The following is a 17,949-nucleotide window of genomic DNA, read 5'->3' on the forward strand; positions in this document are numbered from 1 at the left end:
GCCAGAGCAATGCCTGATGTAAAATATCAATTTGGTAACTGCAAAGGGAAGCACGATGGCACCTCCAGCGGCACACGATTTTTAATTAATATTTTGGACGTTATTCGCGCCTATGTGTTTTTCTGCTTCCTGTCATAAATCAATTAACCCGCACTATGTATGTGGGCGTGTCAGCCGCCCGCACGGCTCTTTGGTGACATCTAGCGGCGAAACTGCTGTAAAGCCCGCACTCAGTTTGCCGCAGTTCACTGGAAAACAAAATTTCACACTGGAGAGGCAAAGCCCGTTTTTACTATTAGTCACTTTTATTAAATCATTTCTTTATTTTTTTTCCATTTACCTCTTTATTTTCTTAAACATAAAACTGTTAAAACAACTGTCAAAGAGAGGGCGTTAGTATCACAGCCAGCAAATGTCCAGCTATGTCCACCTGTATATCTGCTCTCCTTTGTCTCAGTCCAATCCATCGTCCTGCCAATCTCCCCCAGCTCTTTAGCGCTTGTCAGTCTCTTTTTTTTCCAGCTGGGTCTGTTTTTGTTGTATTTTCCGTGCTTTGGGTGGTGGCGTTTCATGCCCCACACACGTTGTTACTCCATGTGGCAAAACAAGATAATGTTGAGATCCTGCTATTCCGAGGGAGTGACTGCATATAGTAAAATAAACAGTCGGTTCTGGGGCTTTCCTGTCACAACACACCATACTCCTGCAGCCACACAAGCTTCGTAGATGAGTGGGTCTTTGTTGCTGTTCAATTAAATACAAAGATATTATCACCAGTCCAGTGTCAAATGCCAATTACACAAAACTACACTAAATTATCTTTCAAATATGTAAATTCATGTGATTGTCATAAGGTTGAGTTGCCTTTGTTTACGCTCTAATATCTATCATCTCAACTTACAGCAGATTTTCCATTTCATTTTGAAGCAAAGTTGTAACAATATAAGTCCTGATTAAAGTCTGAATAAACACAGCAACAAATTTGGCTAACGGACGTCAGAGTCCACTAAAAAACTGTGGATGCACCGCAGCTTTTTTCAGTGTTACTAAACTTACTCTGAATAGTAGGGAGACTGGAGACCTACCGATGTAAACAGGTGTGTCTCTAATGCCAACCTAAATCCAGGACGTAAACAAATGCTTAAAAGTAGGAGCAGGTGCACAGGGCTATTGACAGGATTGGATCAGGGCCTACGAGCCAACATAACCACGCAGTGCACAGCAGAGGCCACTCATCCCAGTAGAGTCAACATGACGCTTCAAGTCGCTGAGGGTGTGAATCATAGGTCCAGTTTCTTCTTTTCCACTTCAAAAAGAACATATCTCCCTCTCTGGATAGACAGGCATAGACAATTACAATAAGCACTAAAAAAAAGAACAAATCTTTGTTGGCCTAAACCCATTTTGAGTGAGTTGCCATTAATGTAATTGTTTTTTTTTTCAATTGCAAAACATTCTCTGTACAAACAGAATCAAATTTCAGATGCACAAATATGTCACATGTCGAAATCTGTACGTCCCATCTCTTCCAAACCAGAGAGCTGAGCTGGCTGGTGCCAAAGTGTTTATATCCAGATGATCTGCGTTTCTTATATCCCAGCTCTCCTCTCCCTCCGTGCTGCGTGTAAATTGGTCAAAGCAGAATAAATCACAGGATGGTCACATAGAGGTGTCATGTGATTGGTTGAGATGATACTCCACAGAGAGCGAGCGGTTTTCCAAGATGACTAGATCTTCTTCTTTTTTTTAAGTTTGAACTTGATGTATTGTAGTTCCACTGTTCATACCCTCCATCTCCAGCTGCCCAGAGGCTGTCCTTTACGTCCACAGGCGGGGGAGTCAGGGGGGGGTGAGGAACAGGATGGAGTGAAGAGCCTGTTTTTGTCTTTACAGCGAGAGAGAGAGAGAGAGAGAGAGAGAGAGAGAGAGAGAGAGAGAGAGAGAGAGAGACTCCATCAATCCATCCATGATCCTTCCCCCGACGCCTTTCACCATAAAAAAACTGCTGCTGATTGGTGAGCAAGAGGAGAGAGGAGGGGTGGGTTCAACTGATCGGGGATCAGCGCTGATCATTGTACATATTGATCAGTGATCAGGAGCTTTGAGTGGGTCCAGCCCCTCCTCTCTCCTACACCTATCCCAGTCTCCCCCCTCCCGAACTCCAAACCCTATTTCAGCCCATATCAGAGCAGCAGGACCTGTAGACAGAGGTGGCCCCCCCTGGCCCTCCACTGTCAGAGGATGATGCAGCAGCGGCACAGACGCTGGCCACCTCCATGTACAGAGGGAGGGGGTGTCACTGGAGCAAAGTAGGCGTGGACCTTGATCTCTGGAAGATGGGACTGTGTGGGAAAAGCAGTGTGTTAATTAAAAAGTATAAAAAAGCTAAATCTATAAGTCTATAAATTGCATATATATCCAGGATCTGGTAAATTGTTCTCTTTTAACTGCAGCCAAGGAATTTATGTTTTCCTCTGCGTTGGTTTATCTGTTATTTAGCAGGATAACGCACCAACTACAGGACCAATGACCACGAAAAATGGTGGAAGGATGTGGTATTTTGTGCCTTGTCTGGATTAAAAAATACGTGCCGTGTTTACTTATGAGTTTTAGAGGTGCATATTGTTTCCTTCATACTGACTGTTTAACTCCTTTAAACTAAATCCCAGCAAGAAATTAATTGGTGTATTGCCCACAATGTCAAACCTTTGCCTTTAAAGTCATATAACTAAGTAGATGAAATAAGGTAGATTATAATGAAAAAAGGAAGATATTTTTTTTAATCCATAGATCCAATCAACTGTACTTTACACGGCCAAAAACCCTTTTATTCCCACTGACCCGGATGCGTTTGATGCCAGCCCTGGTGACTTGCTGACAGTCGTAGAGCTCAATGCGCTCCAGACGATGGCAGCTCTTCAGATGCTCCAGGGTGACGTCTGTGATGAGGGGGCAGTTGTCCAGCTCCACCACAGTGAGGCGCTCTTGGCCACAGGTACTGCTGCTCAGAGCTCTGATGCCATCATCTGTGATCAGCTCGCAGTGGGAGAGGGACTGTCCGGGGCACAGCACACAGGGAAGCACACACGCACACAGATAGATGGATTAAAGCTCCATAAGCATGCAGACAGGAGGAGGCAGGGCCTGGCACTAACTCAGAGCTGAAGGTGTGAATGTTTACCAGTGCTTGCAGACGAGGGCAGTGGATGGACAGCTGAACCAGGGTGTTATCTGTCACCTGATGGGGAAACAAGCTTGGTTAAGGTACTGTTCTCATGTGTCTAGAGGGAAGCTAAGAGGCTCAGTTCTCAGCCTTTGGAGGAATGTGTATTGTCTAGTTCTGAATCCCACGAATTTTTTTTTATTTCCTGTGTAACTTCTTCTCTGTCTCCATCTCTGTTTTTTATCTAAAGTAACTTAAAAACTGTCAAAGTCATTGGACTCACTCACCCTCTTGGCAGGGATGCAATCACATCTGTCTTTCTTCATACAATCTAATCGCTACCCAAACAGATAAAAACCAAGAAACCTCTCCAGATCCAACAGAAACAAATACCACAAGCATGGAGTAGGTGGTAAATAAGGCAACAATAAGCTCTCTTACCAAAATACATTCTTCTAAGTCCATTTTTTCCAGCTCGTGACAATTCTGTGAAGATAAACAGACGGGTTTTGGGTTTCGTGGGAAAAACATTACATCCAGATCCAGTGATATTGAGGTGAAATGGACGAGTGACTTGACAAAATGTTCACACACAAGAAAGCAGGAAGAGGAGAGCAAACTGCAAAACTCACCCTGGCCAGCACCGTGAACCCAGCGTCAGTAACATGGGAGCATCGTGCAGCTTCAAGGATCCTACAATAACACACACATTCAAGCCTTGTAAGGAAACACTGAGAGGATTGTGACTCACTTGAGTATTTGCATTAATGTTTACAACAATGACATATAGGCCAGTCAATAAGGTAGGACCACAGACTGCACATAAAGATGGACAACATGTCTGTTCCTCAGAAGAGAGCCGATGTGTCTTGATCGCCACCTAGTTGCTGGTTGCAGTATAGGTTGTAAATCTTAGTGGATGGGACATGGACTAAAATGTCAAAAATAGACAATAAATAAAATGTTCTCAAAGATGGTTTCTGTCATTTTAAGTAGAGTAGTTCTTATCACACTGGTGGTTGGTCCAGAGCTGAGTTTCCAGATTAGTTTGGTTTTAATAAATTATTGGATGCTATAAGAAAAGAGTCATGATTGGCAGCTGGGACAGACTCATGACAGGGACACCTCACCAGCACAGCTCCATCCCCTGATCGCCTCTGTACAGACTCTGGCTCCAAATGCACAACATGGCAGCTTTTGTATCCGGCATATTCTAGCTTCATATCTGGATAGCGGGAGGAAGTGGAGAAGTGTCGTCCATCTTTATATACAGTCTATGGGTCGATCCTTCTGGTCATAATTTACATGGTTTGTGTGTCACTTTCGTAAACAGCGATTCTAGTCCATTTATTTTTTATACAGATGATAGCAGTCACACAGCCTGATAATATTAATATTCTGTGGCTACTGAAGCAAGCTCAAGTATATACTTAAGTTGGGAACAGTTGAGTCCCAGAGCAGTGAGGGAGGCGTCCGTGATGTTACCGCAGCCAGACACACAGAGAATCTGTAGCTTGTGACATCCCCGGCACAGACTGACCAGGCCATCATCTGTTATTTGCTGGAGGCAACGGAGGACAACATGAAAAAACAAATTAAGAAAAAAAGGAGGCACAAAGAAACCCCCCCATACATTATTATCAGCCCCCCCTCCTCCCAATGACACAATCAAATGTTCCTCTTACTGTGCAAGACTGCATGTTGATAGTGGTGAGTTCTGGGCAGTGTTTCTGAAGGTGTTTCAATGCTCCATCTTCCAGCTGCGTTCAAATAAAATGTGGAAATATTGTCAGTCGCGGATCAATAATATACTGTATGTGTTGATGTATCTGCTACAACTACAAATAAACCAGTGGCTCGTGATTGAATAACACCTTTAACAATTTCACCCCCATTCCCTGTTTTGCTTATTAACCAGTAGTGACTTTTTTCTTGACTAATGAGCCCCCAAATAGGATTCCTGGGGTTTCTGTGATTTTTATTCCAGGGATGAAAAGTAGACTAGACTTTGGTGAGAAAACCACCTGGAGAAAGTGTTGTCTCCACCAGAGTCAGCGGGAAAGAAAAATGCTAAAATAAAAAGAACAAATACCACAGGATGGAAAATGTAGTGTGTTTGGAAGTGTAAGTGGGGAAAAGGGCACATTTCTCTTCAGTGACTCCTATGAATGTTCAGTAGTGAGAAACTACTGTGGAGTGTGTACTGTATGTAACAGTTTTGGTTAATTTGAATAAGAGAATCTATAGGTTTTTAGAGTTTTCTGTGTTTTTACCATGTCTTTTTATTCTTTCTTCAGTAGAATCATTTTATGAGCTGAATGTAAACATCTGAGGACGTTGTTTACAGTAACCTGTGGTGTCCTCAGCAGCAGGTAACACCAACTGCATCTCAATGAATGAGACAATATAAATCACATAAAAGTAGCTACTTTCTTTAACATTTTTGGTATTTTATTGTGAAACTTTAAATAAAGCACAAATGATTAGCTGTTATTATGGTCGATACTCAGGATACATACAGAGCTACAAATGAAGTGTTTATTCACCAACATAAGTAAAAACATTTACTTTGAAAAAAAGGAGGAACCTGCAATAATTTAAAATGCATTGTAAAATTCCACAAAGAGGGCATTACAGCCTCCCTTTAATAAAAAAAAATATATATTTATTTCTTGCTGTGCCATGCACACGTGTCTGTATCTCTGTGGAGTGTGTGTGAAATAGTGTACCTGTGTGCAGCCTCTGAGGAACAGCACTCGTAAACCGTTGCAGCCTCTCGCCAGAGCTTCGATGCCGTCACGTGTGATCTGGTCACACCACGACAGGTTCAACATCTCCAGCATTCTGCAGCCGTCACTGAACACAGACACCAAGGCTATTCACAATGCACGTACAGACAAGCATAGTGCTTATGTTTTTATTTAATGAAGAGTTCAATGTAGAACACAGTGCACATTTATACAGTGAGCGTATGCACAACTACACAGCAATCCACAGCACACACCACATGATCTTTCATAAGGAGAAACTCCTTACTAGTATATCTAGTCTCTGCCTGTCAGCGGGTGGAAAATCATGCTAGAAGCTGCAGAGTGTGAACTATGTTTAGGTTTATGTTTGTTTATTTAGCACTGATACATATGTATTTGTGGAGACCTGTTAACTGTTTCCATGTTAGTGCTGATGGGGGTTTGGTTATGTGAGGGTCCACTGTAGTTAGTCAGTGTGCAGGTACTTTACCTGACAGCCTTGAGGGAGTGGTTGCTGATGGACACGCAGGAGGTGAGATCTAGTTGTTTGAGTTTGGAGCAAAACTTGCTGAGGCTGAGGCAGGTGCTGTCGGTGATCTTGGTGCAGCCGTTTAAGTTCAACACTTCGATGTTCCTGCAGTTCTGCGCAAACGTCCTGGGAAACAGTCGAACAGGGACGAAGGGGAATTACTTAATTTGGCTTCATTGCATAAGTAAGAAGTCTGATGCTGGGTGCTGCTCAGGAACCAATTAACAGAGTCATCTACAGGCCCTTGGGGGGGCTTCAAAACTGCTGCATGTTTATTTTTTTCATGTCACTGTTATACGTAAGCCTCTAAATGAACAGCTTGTATTTCCTTTAACGAGCTGCTTGTAGAGGTGATAGAAATCTTCAAGCGAAGCCGTGTAAAGTCACAGATCAAGAGGTTTTATGTAAAAAGCCAAAGTACATCACAACCGGTCTTCTTTTGTTTTTGTTTGTATATGTCTTTGTGTGTGTACACAGTAAAGTGAGATCAAATGGTATGAAAAAAGAGAGATTCAAGCACACAGTCCCGAGGGACTGAGCGGGCGCAAGCGGCTTAAACTTTAAACACAGTCACGCAAGGATGAAAACAGCAAGTAATCAAAACAACAAGAGAGTGACATTGATTAAAAGCCAAATCGGAAGTAGACTGTGGCTTGGTGGTCAGTGTGTGACAGAGAGACCGCAAGACTCTCACTTCAAGGAGGCATCTCCCACACTCAGACAGCCCCTGAGGCTCAGCTGCCTCAGGAAGCCTCCACAACGCTTGGAAATGTTCTCCACCACCCGCCCCTGAGAGACGCAGGGAAAGAGAGAGGGAGGAAGGGAGAGAGAGAAAGAGAAAGAGAGAGAAAGAGAGAAATATGAGTCGGTCTTGGCCACAGGACAGAGGATCAGCTGTGACGTCACATTGGGCACCAAAGCCTACTGACCCAGCACTAAGCCTTGGGCTGGATAATGCTACTCAACACTCACACACACATGCAGCACATACAGTATCCACGAGACCACACACACAAATACTGTCCATTTCTCTTTTTTTCCCCTCTCTTGTGAAAACACACCCCTCACCTCGATGTCGGTCTGGAAGTTGAACAAGTCGATCTTCTGCCAGTTGCTGCCATCGAGGGCCAGGACATTCCACGCCTGAGAGAGTAACAGACAGGTTGTGAACAGAGACAGACAAGTGGGTCAGACAGGGGAGGGAGGAAGGTGACTCTCTTATCATAATGTGTGGCAGAACTTCCATTGTGTAGCACTGAGTAGGTGTTTGTACACTGCGGACATTTTTTCAGTTTCTCTCTTGAAGCCAGCAGCAGGCTTTTCCCCATTATAGCACTTCTTCCATCTAGAACTTCTGAAACAGGCAGATGTGCTGATTTGCACACTCCACAGAAAAAACGTTTCACCCTGGTCTGTTTCTTTGTTGGTTAGAATGTTTGTTTTTAAGCAAACGGGTTTCCATGAAACTTGGTAGAAGGAGTGTGAGTCAGGGAAAAACCCATAAAATATGGATGCGGGTGCAGATCCGGATCAGGGGACGGATTTAGGATTTCTTCATTTTCTCTAACATTGCAGGATAGGGCGTTATTCACAATTATCACCAGTTTGCCAGAGAATAATTCCTCTTGATGGATCGTGATGAAGGATTGAAGGATTGAAATCTATGAGTGTGTGAGAACTGTTGGGCCTTGACGGAGGTTATCGCCCTACTGAGTGGCATCTATGTTTTTTATCAGTTATCTAAAGATGGTGGAATCAAAATAATTTTGATCACACAAACAAAGTTGCTTGAAGACACTGACTTGGTCTCTCGCAAGCATAATGGGGTCTTCTCGCCGTCAAAACGTTAATCAATTACTTTCAATTAATCAAGAGTGGGTCGTTAACTAATCAGATGGTCGGTAGTTTGATCCCCAGCTCCTGAGCAAGACAATGAAATCGAAATTGCCCCCCTGTGCCACCAGTATTCAAATCAATGACTTCTATCTATACGTAGGTGTGAATGTGACCTGTAGTCTGTAAGTGGACAAGAAAAGTATAATATAAACGCAGTCCATCATAAAAGTGTAGACACAAAGAACATCTGCACGACGCTCTGCAGAGACAAAATAAACTACCCAAAAAGATCACGCAGGAAATGTGCTGTGTCACTGAGGCATCAAATAAATTGGAGCAGTTGTGAGAGCAGCAGCCACCACAGCTCTGCATTCACAGTGCACGTGCCAAGCACTTGGTATTATTCACAGATAGCTCATTCATAAATGGCTTTCAGCTGCAGTGCACTGTGGCACAGCAGTGATCCACGAACACACAACCAGCAGATGGCACTATATTATAGACCTTTCTAGAGAATTCAACAATAGTAGATCTGTTTCAACTTAACTACACCATAGTTTAGAAATACATGTGTGTTTGTGTGTTAGTCCACACGGGGTGTTTGGAGGTGTAGGTGCTTACCTTTGATACTTGGGCACATCTACAGAGCGTTACCACATCTAAATAGGAGAATATTCTAGGAAGAGACAAAAAAAAAAACAAGATGAGTTTGTTTCAGAACACTGATGGTTGTCAGATAAAGAGTTCTAGTCAAACTTTTTATTTGAATATTTTCCCTGGGGTGTTAGTGAGTATATGTGTAAGTCTGTTAAAAGCAGAACAATCCCCTGTGTTTGGTTGACGGCAGGAGAGCCCCACAGACACACAGTGTTTGAGCTGTGGGCCGTCCGTCCACAAAGGGCTGCATGCGGCAGGCTACTGGGTCAGCTCAATCCATTAATCTGCCAATGAGTAATCTCTGGAACTCAGACAAGCAAGGCCACAGAGAGCCTGGGACAGATAGATAAACATATATACATGTACTGGAGCCTGCACATATGAAACCAGTGGTTACATGGTGTGTTACGGCTCAGAGACGTCCCTTAAGGGGGGCGCATCTATACAGAGGTTGAGGTATTCAGAGAATTGTAATGGTGCCAGAGCTTTGAGTGCAGCTGGGGTCTGAATGTCCTTTTAACCCTCGGAAACAGGAGCTGCCCATTGTTTCCTTCATATAGATGCAGACAAAGGCTGTGTGTTTTGATGTGTGTTTGGCCGGGGCATGTTGGGACATGCCTCTCTAATCTATAGCGGAGTCTTGTGTCAGGGAGCACATGCACACAATCGACAAGGACACACACACACACACACACACACACACAGTTCTTGAAGTTACTGCAGGCCATCAGAGAAGTCGACCAATCAGGCGGGCACTCATCGATCGGCGTTCTAATAACTGGTTAATGGCTATGACGCTGCCCATTGATCCACTGTCTGTTTTAATCAAACACAGTTTGACTTTCCATTATGTGGGAGAGAAGCTTCTTTACCAATCAGAGAAGAATTCTGTTGATCGAGCTCACAGGAAAGCAATCGATCGATCTGATTTGGTGATTCCTAGTTGGAGTCCTGCTACAGTGATTGACATTTGTACTTAATAGAATTACAACAGTCAAGATCAGCTCTGACTTTTACAGCATTTTCTGATTACCTGAACCTGAATAAGGTCCGACGCGGAATGAGCAATAATTGAATTTAAGACAAGTGGAGTAGTCATGTATACATCTTATTGCATTTTAACGTCCCAATTGGAGTTTTCAGAGCATTTTGTGACATCGACATTATGGATGAACAGCAACACATGTAAACATCACAATCTAAATAATATCTAATGCAGAATAGGGTCAATAGCCTGAATATTGCTGTCCATGTAAACACAGACACTGCCCTTGAGTGTTGCATAAGAATGAGGAAAAAAGAAAACTGAGAGAAGAGAGGAGATGATATGATAGAGCAAAACTCCACATCAACATCATAAGTACTGCATGTTTTTCACCTCACTACACGCAAGGGAGCTGTTATGCCGCCTCTGAACTCAGACAGACCAGAGAACAAGTTATTAGGCTTTGATTGCTCTATCAAACCCGGGCCCTTTTTTTCCCCTGACACGGTACATAATAGGATTTTAATGGAGCATAGTCCCATTTGTTGACAAAATGTACACCTGGTCCTTCAAGCATGGCCAGATAAGAGAGAGTCAAGCCTTGGCTGTGAGTCTGGGACTGGTTGCTATAGTAACTCCAGTCAGACATGAATTTGGCTGGTGGTGGTGAGGGTGCTGAGTCAGTGCTTCTAGGTAAGAGGACCCTGAACCACTCTGAATTCTCTCTCCCGGGCTCATCTGTCAGACAAGGTTCTTCAATATCACGTCAGGGTTTTAACAGTTTGTATACGTGCTGTGCTGGCCCAGATAACAGCTGTTTACAATGCACCGGCCGACTGGCAGGTGCAGAAAACAAGTCAGATACTCAGGCTCGCTCACAGCGATACATTAAGCAAACAGTGATGTTAATGAGAAGTCCGATTAATCAAATTAACTGATTAATTAGTTAGTAATCCTGTGGCAACATATACCACAGGGGTTATCTATTCCAGGGTCTACACATTTGTTTTGATTGCTGAATTAGTAATTGGTTCCATTATGATTAAAATCTTTCAATATCTTTGGACTGTTGGTCAAATCAAACATTCAATTTGAATATTTTGTCTTGGGCTAATTCACATACATATTCAAAGTGGTGTGAATTAAGAGTTCAGAATGTAACACCCTTCATGTATTGCATTCAAAGGCCTACACACAGACATACACTTGATTTGTATAAAAGCTACTGAGACTAAACAACATCCCTGTGTTTACCGTGCTGACAGGGCAGAACAAAATTATAACACAAGCAACCCACTTTGGTTCATAAACCAGATTTACTTCAATCACTGTGAGGCTTCCTCACAGCTGATGTTGTGCTAAGTCTCTCAACATGACACATGTGACATTAGGTCATGTGCTATCGCGAGCAAGTGCATGTGAGAGCATGTTTTTTTTATCTGTGCACCAGTGAAAGTACGCTGGTGGCAGTGGGTGTACTGGTAGTCTCCGTGGAGACACAGCTGGAGCAGCAGAAGAGCACAGCACTGCGGAAATCCCCACCAGCTAAGACAAGCTATTTATAGCACACATACACACATATACAGTTTACATAGGGCCAGTAGAGTTCCACACACAACCACAGACACACTATCATCCACATATAAATCAGTGTGGATGATGAACATTGGTGAGTGCATGTGTGATGTCAGATTTATGCTCAGCTGCTGCCTATATTGGTCTGTAGGTCACACAGATAACACAACCTCATTTCAGACTGGTGACCAACGTGCATCATACAACACACACAACTAGTGGCAGAACAGACATACACACACCTACACAGTGTTCGAGGCTGCTTCAGCTAATGAGTAACCCTGACGTTTGTCCCAGGGTATGTTGTGTTGTGTTTTACGTGTGTGTGCATGTGTGTGTGTGGATGGGGGAGATTCCATATTATTAATCTTACCTAAGAAGAAGCTCTTTAGGGAGCTTCTTGTTAATGGGGGCTTCATCGCTGTTTGAGAACACCTGCCGAGACACAAGATAAACAATGACATTTGAGTGATGTGTTGTGTGTGTGAGGTGCACAAGAGCAATGAGACAGAAGCTGTTACAATAGCAACACACATCAAAACATTAATTTAAGAGCATCATTGTCATCTTCAACAAATCCACCACAAAAGACTACATACCACAAACCACTGTCTGGAATAATTTATATCTCAAACTCAATATTTTTTTACCACAAAATAGGTTATTGCATTATATTTACATTTATTGATGAGAAACAAGCCATTAATTCCTCAAGTTACACTAATAAACAAGCCAGAGCTACATTTGGCTTTCCACGTCCCCTCTTACAAGCTTATAATTCTGTTAGCCTGGTCAGCTTGTTGGCATGCTTATCTCAATTAGTCTACTCACTGGATGTCTGGCCATCTGCTGAATAGGACACACATACACACACAGACACACACACACAAACACACACACACACTTGCAGGTGATTCAAGTCAGACCTGTTTATGTGAAGAACAGAGGCAGAACATTCTCGATCACGTGGGCCGTATTCAGCACATGAATTTAAATCACGGCAAACACCCACTTTTGCTGTGCCTCTGCAGACACGCATCCTGCCAGTGATACCCGTGAATCCTCAAAGACTCCGAGGCTTGCTTCTAATGAGGGGGACTCCCCGCTGTTTCAAACGCAAACACGAACAGTGAAATGTGGAGAACACAAAAGGGGAGCGGGGAAAGGCACAGTGGGGAGAAAAGGTTGATTCTGGGGGAACGCCTCGGCTCCAGCTAGCTCTGCGACAGATGCAAGCTCCTCGAAAGAGAAAGCAATAAGGGAAGATGGGGGAAAGAGGGAGGAAGTTGGGAAGAGTAGGGAAGTATAGAGACGGAGGGAAGAGGAAGACGAAAGGACTAGTGGAAAGTAGAGGTGAAAGGAGAGGGGTGCGCGGGGAGGAAGATGAGAAGGAGAGAAGAAAAGGATAGGAAGTGAGGTCGTGAAGATAAAGGAGTTGATCCAGTCAAGGCCCAAACAAAGATTAACCCAACTGGTTTGGATTTTAACATCTATGTTTAGCAGACAGCGAGGTCTGAAACACAGTTCTAAAACTATCGATTAACCATATCCAATAATAGCTCTAGGTTATGGACAAAACCTTGTACATCACCGGTCCTCATATGACCCTTTATTATTGAATAACAGAATATCACAATCTACCCATTAGCTTTGGGGCCAGCTCCCAACATGGAATGCTTAATAAAAGGCTCAACAAAAGTTCAATGCTAATGCCTTTATCACCAGCACCTCTTTCATCATTAGAGAGGAAAATGGACACTAGGGTTTTCTTCACCATTGATAAACTATTAAATTCAATCGTCCTTCAAAACACGCACTCAGGCATCTGCTTTTAAATGTGAAGTATTTGAAAGCTTTTTTTAAAGACAGTCAACAAGGGCGTCAATACTAATACAGCAAATAACTCCTGTGATACAACCCAAAGCATCCCTCAGAAATTGAGATGTTTTTAACAAACCCTAACCTAACCTAACCCAAGCTCCTTCCTATTCTCAAGGTATCCTGGAAACGATATTTTTCCCACTAGATTTATGACTGCTGCACTGAAAACTTTACTTCAATTTTAGATAACACTAGAGGCCTCTATCATACCTAACATGTTTTAGCAGAGTACCTTAAAACGTTTTTTTTTTCATTTTTAATCAACTCAATATCTTCTTCAATGAAAACAGTATCCTTGGGAAATACTGATCAAGTTTTAGATCCGATTTCAGAGCAGCATTTTGACACCATTGATCACAACATTTTAACTCGCTGCCTTGACAACTGGGTCGAGTCACTGAAGGTGTTTTGATCTGGTTTCAAACTTGAATTACAGGAAGATAATTGTGTGCTAGTCTCTGGGATCATGTGTCTGCTAAATGTGACCTTTTGCCAAACAAAGCTGAGAGGGTCCCCTTCTATGCGGATGATACCGCACTGTACATATACACCGAGCCAACCAACCCAGACACTCCAAAGCGCTTTGAGTGGCCAAGACTGGGAAACCGCAATATAAATACAGACCATTTACTATTCACTTTCAACCCCATGTTAGGCGGATGACCCAGACAGTCTTCTTCCACCTGAGAAAAGTATTAATTAATAATTACCTACAAGGCTTTTAATGGCATAGCACCGTCATGCATCTCTGTCTTTTCACTATGCTATCAGCCACCAAAGGCGTGGAGATCCTCTGACTCTGAGCTGGTCTTTGTACCCAAAGCACTCCACAAAAAAAGCTTTTATTAATAATGCACCAAAACAGTGGAAAGCCCTGCTCATGTAAACAGGCCACCTCTGTGGACGGATTTAAAAGAGACCTTAAACCATAAATTTACCAGAAGCTTTTACCCAACCATCTTTTTCAAAACGTTCATTTCTAACAATTTGTTCTAATTGTTTATGTTTCCAACGTAAAGCACTTTGGCGTACCAAAGGTTCAATACAAATAAAGTTACTACTATCATTGATATTGTCTGACTCAGTATTACATATATCTAGCTTTAACCTAGTAAGGAGGAATTAAATCGACTGAAATTATACAATGCTGTGAGTACATGATGTTAGGAGAACTGTCAACAGACAGGGCCTACAGTATGTTGACTTAGTGTCTCTCTGAAGCCAGAGGTGCTTTAGGATTTAAGACTAAATTTAGATTTAATTCCAAACCACCTCTGTAACACATCACTGATCTTTGACCTCTCCCTCGACAGACACCTGGTAACAGATGATCTCAACAGGCTGCGATCAAACCTCTGGGATTTATGTAAGATTATGAACAAAGGAAACTGATTTGGCTTAAACCTGCAAACTGAACCACAAATGTCAGTGCTTAGCTATAGACATTGAAAGATCCAGACATTTGAGATAACTGATGAAACATTTAATTCATATGTCAAAAGAAGGAATGATCATTAAAGTCCTTTAGGAAGGAAAAAAACAAATATTTGTCATCAATCTCTGTCTTAATTTCTTTAAAGGTTGAAACTGAGGATTATTTTCATTACTGATTAGTTTCTCAGTTACTGATTTGGTCATAAAATGCCCACAACAACTTCCTGAGGACAAAGGGTTGTCCTCAAATGACCCTTTTCGTTCAACCAAGGATATTGAGCATAATAAAGTAAAAGATACACAAGCAGCTATCTCAGACCTTTATGAAGCAGGAATCTCAATCTAGTTGGAATTTTTCTCTAAATTTGACTTTGGGAAATTAATCAATCATCAACATAACTGCTCATTAAATTGTTGTTCACCCAGCAACTAATCAACTCATCATTACCGCTCTTGTCGTACATTTAATATCTGCTGACAAACAATTGAATGTGTTCAATTTGTGCATCAGTGGATTGAAAAAAAAAACGTTGATCAGAACAAAGAAATTACGGCACAGCCTCTCTCTCTGTGTTGTGTAACCCTAAGTCCATGAAAGACGCTGCCAGATGCGATGGTATGAACGTGGTATTTGCTGTGTGATCTCAGCTGCAGATATGGCATCACGACAGCGGGGGGGGCAAAGTCGTCTCTGGTACGCATGCTTCATTGAAAATGATCACCTCAGCATTCTGGTGCCTTCGGTCCCCGTGCTAGCAGAGCAGCATTCCCAAGCAGGGAGTTCCTCTCTGCAGTCAGACTCCTCTTCCTAGACAGTGCACAACAGGCTGGGTAGAAATCTGTTTTTTGACTTGCAGGGCTCTGGTCTACAGATTCTTTGCCACAATAAAGCAATAATGACAAAATTAGATCTAGGTTGTGTAGCAGGGTAAATTATGGGCCTGCAACTACAAGGGGCTCATGCAAGGTGTTCATTATAAGGCATCATCTCAGGTGTTACAATATTAGACAACGCTCTCACGTCCTACTCTGTTACCCCCCTTACTTTTCATTATCTCCCAGTTATGCACTAGCTTGTTTCCCACTGTACGCTGGTTTCCAGCTAAGAAGCTTACAGCTCTGTTGAGAAATCAACCGATATGGCAACACACCTCTACCGCCCTCTGTTCTCACTCACTTAGACACAAATGTTCAAGCCGAGGCAGCTGAGCGCCTGATGGAGAAAGTCAAGTACCATCAAGTCTAGAAGAATGTCGACAATGCCTGAATGTTATTAGAGATAAATAATAATCATGGGAGACACATAACTTATTGGATGGGAGTTGATTTAAGGCTTGTGCACGACTGCGAGAAAAAACATTGACAAGGCAAATTTTCCACAGTGGTAATTATTATATTACACATCAATCAAGCTTAGCTGTTCTCTAAAATGATCTGCAGAACTATGCGGTGGAGCAAGGGGTTGAAGACGACTAAGTACATTCACTCAAACGAGGCACCAATGTACAATTTGAATGGTATTTCTGCTTTTGCTGCACAATCCTGCCGTTGCAAATGTTGAACTTTTCCACTACACTATACATTTACTTTATTCGACAGCTGTTGTTACCTGTACTTTGAAGACTAAAGCTTTATAACAAAACGGGTGATCATCTTATATTTTTAGAACATGGGGCAAGATGGTGAATATCCCTTGTTAGTTTGAAGGTCTTTTGCCCTAACTTGATGTTAAGTTGCAAAACATCAAACCACTAATGTCAGGGACCAGTCTTCAGTTGTGTACCTTCGTTTCAGTGGGTGTTTGGGCAGTAAAAACACAAGTCCTCACCCTCTAAGGTAGGTGTTCATTTTTGATGCCACATCTAAATGCAAGTGACATTTTGAATGCAGTTGAAGTCAAGTATTTTCATTACCTAGAAATTTAGGTCTGACATGCGTTTACCACCATATCCAGGCATTAATGAAAGGGTGTGGGAGGAAGCATGATCATTTATAGCCCTCCGTGTAGCAGCATGCAGTGTATGACTATTATGATTGTTTAACACAGCAAGTCTGTGTGTGTGAGTGTGTGTGTGTGTGTGTGTGTGTGTGTGTGTGTGTGTGTCAGTGGCTCTCAGAGATCCATGCAAACCTCCTGTGGCAGCTGTCATTCACAGGTTTTAGCAGGAAGTGTCACAGTTTGTTTTCATTGCAGTGTTACCTGCCAAACCCGAGTGGTGACTAATTAAATGCTGCTACACTGCTTATATTAACAACACACACTCTCAATCCGTCCATCCATCCATCCACCCGTCCATCCGCAGCACCCCCTCCTCCCTCCTCCTGGAAGCCTGTCACCTCAGGCGACCGTTCCAGCAAAGTGTCGGCCCCTGATGTATTGACAAGCCCTCGGCCACAGCCCCGCTCTGTCCCCCCGCAGTCCCAGGCTCCGTGTCGCCGCTGCACGTCTGGCTACTGTTGCGGCAGGACGACAACAGGATTTGGGATTACCCTTGACCGACAGCACGCCTCGGTTCTCCAGGCTGCATGTAGAATTAGAAACAGCGGAACGCACACACACACGCACGCACACCCCCACACACACACACACACTATGAAACAAACAGTTGAACCACTGGCGGTCCACTCCCTGTGTCATACCTCAAACCGGCCCTTGGTGATACCGTTCATGTCTGCGGTGGCGGCGGCGGAGGGACGTCCGTGCTACAGCCCGCACACACCAGCCGGGCCGTTATTGTTTTTTGTCGCCGTTTTATTTTGGGTCGCTCGCGGTGTGTGAAGGAGCCGTGGTCCTCACACCCTCCACCTCCCTCACCCCGCAGCCGTCGGCGAGGCTCCTGTCTCCCGAGTCAGCGAGGCGGCGGCAGCGGCGGCGAGGGTTCGGGTGGCGTCGGTCCGGGGCGGCCTGCGGTGGCGTTAACTGTCGTTGTCTCGGAGAGCAACGGCTCCCCAGCCCGTCTCATCACAGGGCTACCAAAATAACAATAATAATATGGACGGTCTGTCAAGTGACTTCACTTCCGCCTCTCCCTTCATCGCTCCAGTCAGCTGGTCCCGGACCTCACGAGTCGGATGAGAAGGGGGGGGAAAGGGAGAAAAACACCACAACAACACGGGGAACGTGAAATCAACGCAACGC

At 43.4% G+C, this 17,949-nt stretch overlaps 1 protein-coding gene across 2 annotated transcripts; it reads right to left on the bottom strand.

The window, feature by feature from the left end:
* Positions 1-283: 283 nt before the first annotated feature.
* Positions 284-17,597, bottom strand: fbxl2 (F-box and leucine-rich repeat protein 2). Of its 2 annotated transcripts, none has more exons than XM_053446665.1 (14): positions 17,451-17,597; positions 11,869-11,930; positions 8,900-8,954; positions 7,511-7,585; positions 7,137-7,231; positions 6,404-6,568; positions 5,893-6,019; positions 4,849-4,923; positions 4,594-4,724; positions 3,796-3,856; positions 3,605-3,649; positions 3,182-3,238; positions 2,842-3,054; positions 284-2,342 (listed from the first exon to the last, which is right to left on the bottom strand). In XM_053446665.1, exons 1-14 carry the CDS (start codon positions 17,478-17,480, stop codon positions 2,235-2,237), a joined length of 1,299 nt encoding a protein of 432 aa, XP_053302640.1. In that variant the 5' UTR covers positions 17,481-17,597; the 3' UTR covers positions 284-2,234. The 2 variants fall into 2 exon arrangements, with proteins under 2 accessions (XP_053302640.1, XP_053302641.1); XM_053446666.1 differs by lacking the exon at positions 17,451-17,597 and adding an exon at positions 12,327-16,622.
* Between the last annotated feature and the right edge of the window lie 352 nt (positions 17,598-17,949).

Source organism: Pleuronectes platessa, chromosome 18 (assembly GCF_947347685.1).
Source record: "Pleuronectes platessa chromosome 18, fPlePla1.1, whole genome shotgun sequence".
Taxonomy (NCBI): domain Eukaryota; kingdom Metazoa; phylum Chordata; class Actinopteri; order Pleuronectiformes; family Pleuronectidae; genus Pleuronectes; species Pleuronectes platessa.

What these genes read in the sequence shown, in the direction of transcription:
- fbxl2 (XM_053446665.1), bottom strand. Translation starts at nt 17,480, where the DNA reads ATGAACGGTATCACCAAGGGCCGGTTTGAG. An exon ending in ACTTAGAAGAATGTATTTTG is followed by an intron (nt 3,239 to 3,604) that starts GTAAGAGAGCTT and finishes TTTCCCCATCAG; the next exon opens with GTGACAGATAACACCCTGGT. An exon ending in GCCCTCGTCTGCAAGCACTG is followed by an intron (nt 3,055 to 3,181) that starts GTAAACATTCAC and finishes TGCCCCGGACAG; the next exon opens with TCCCTCTCCCACTGCGAGCT.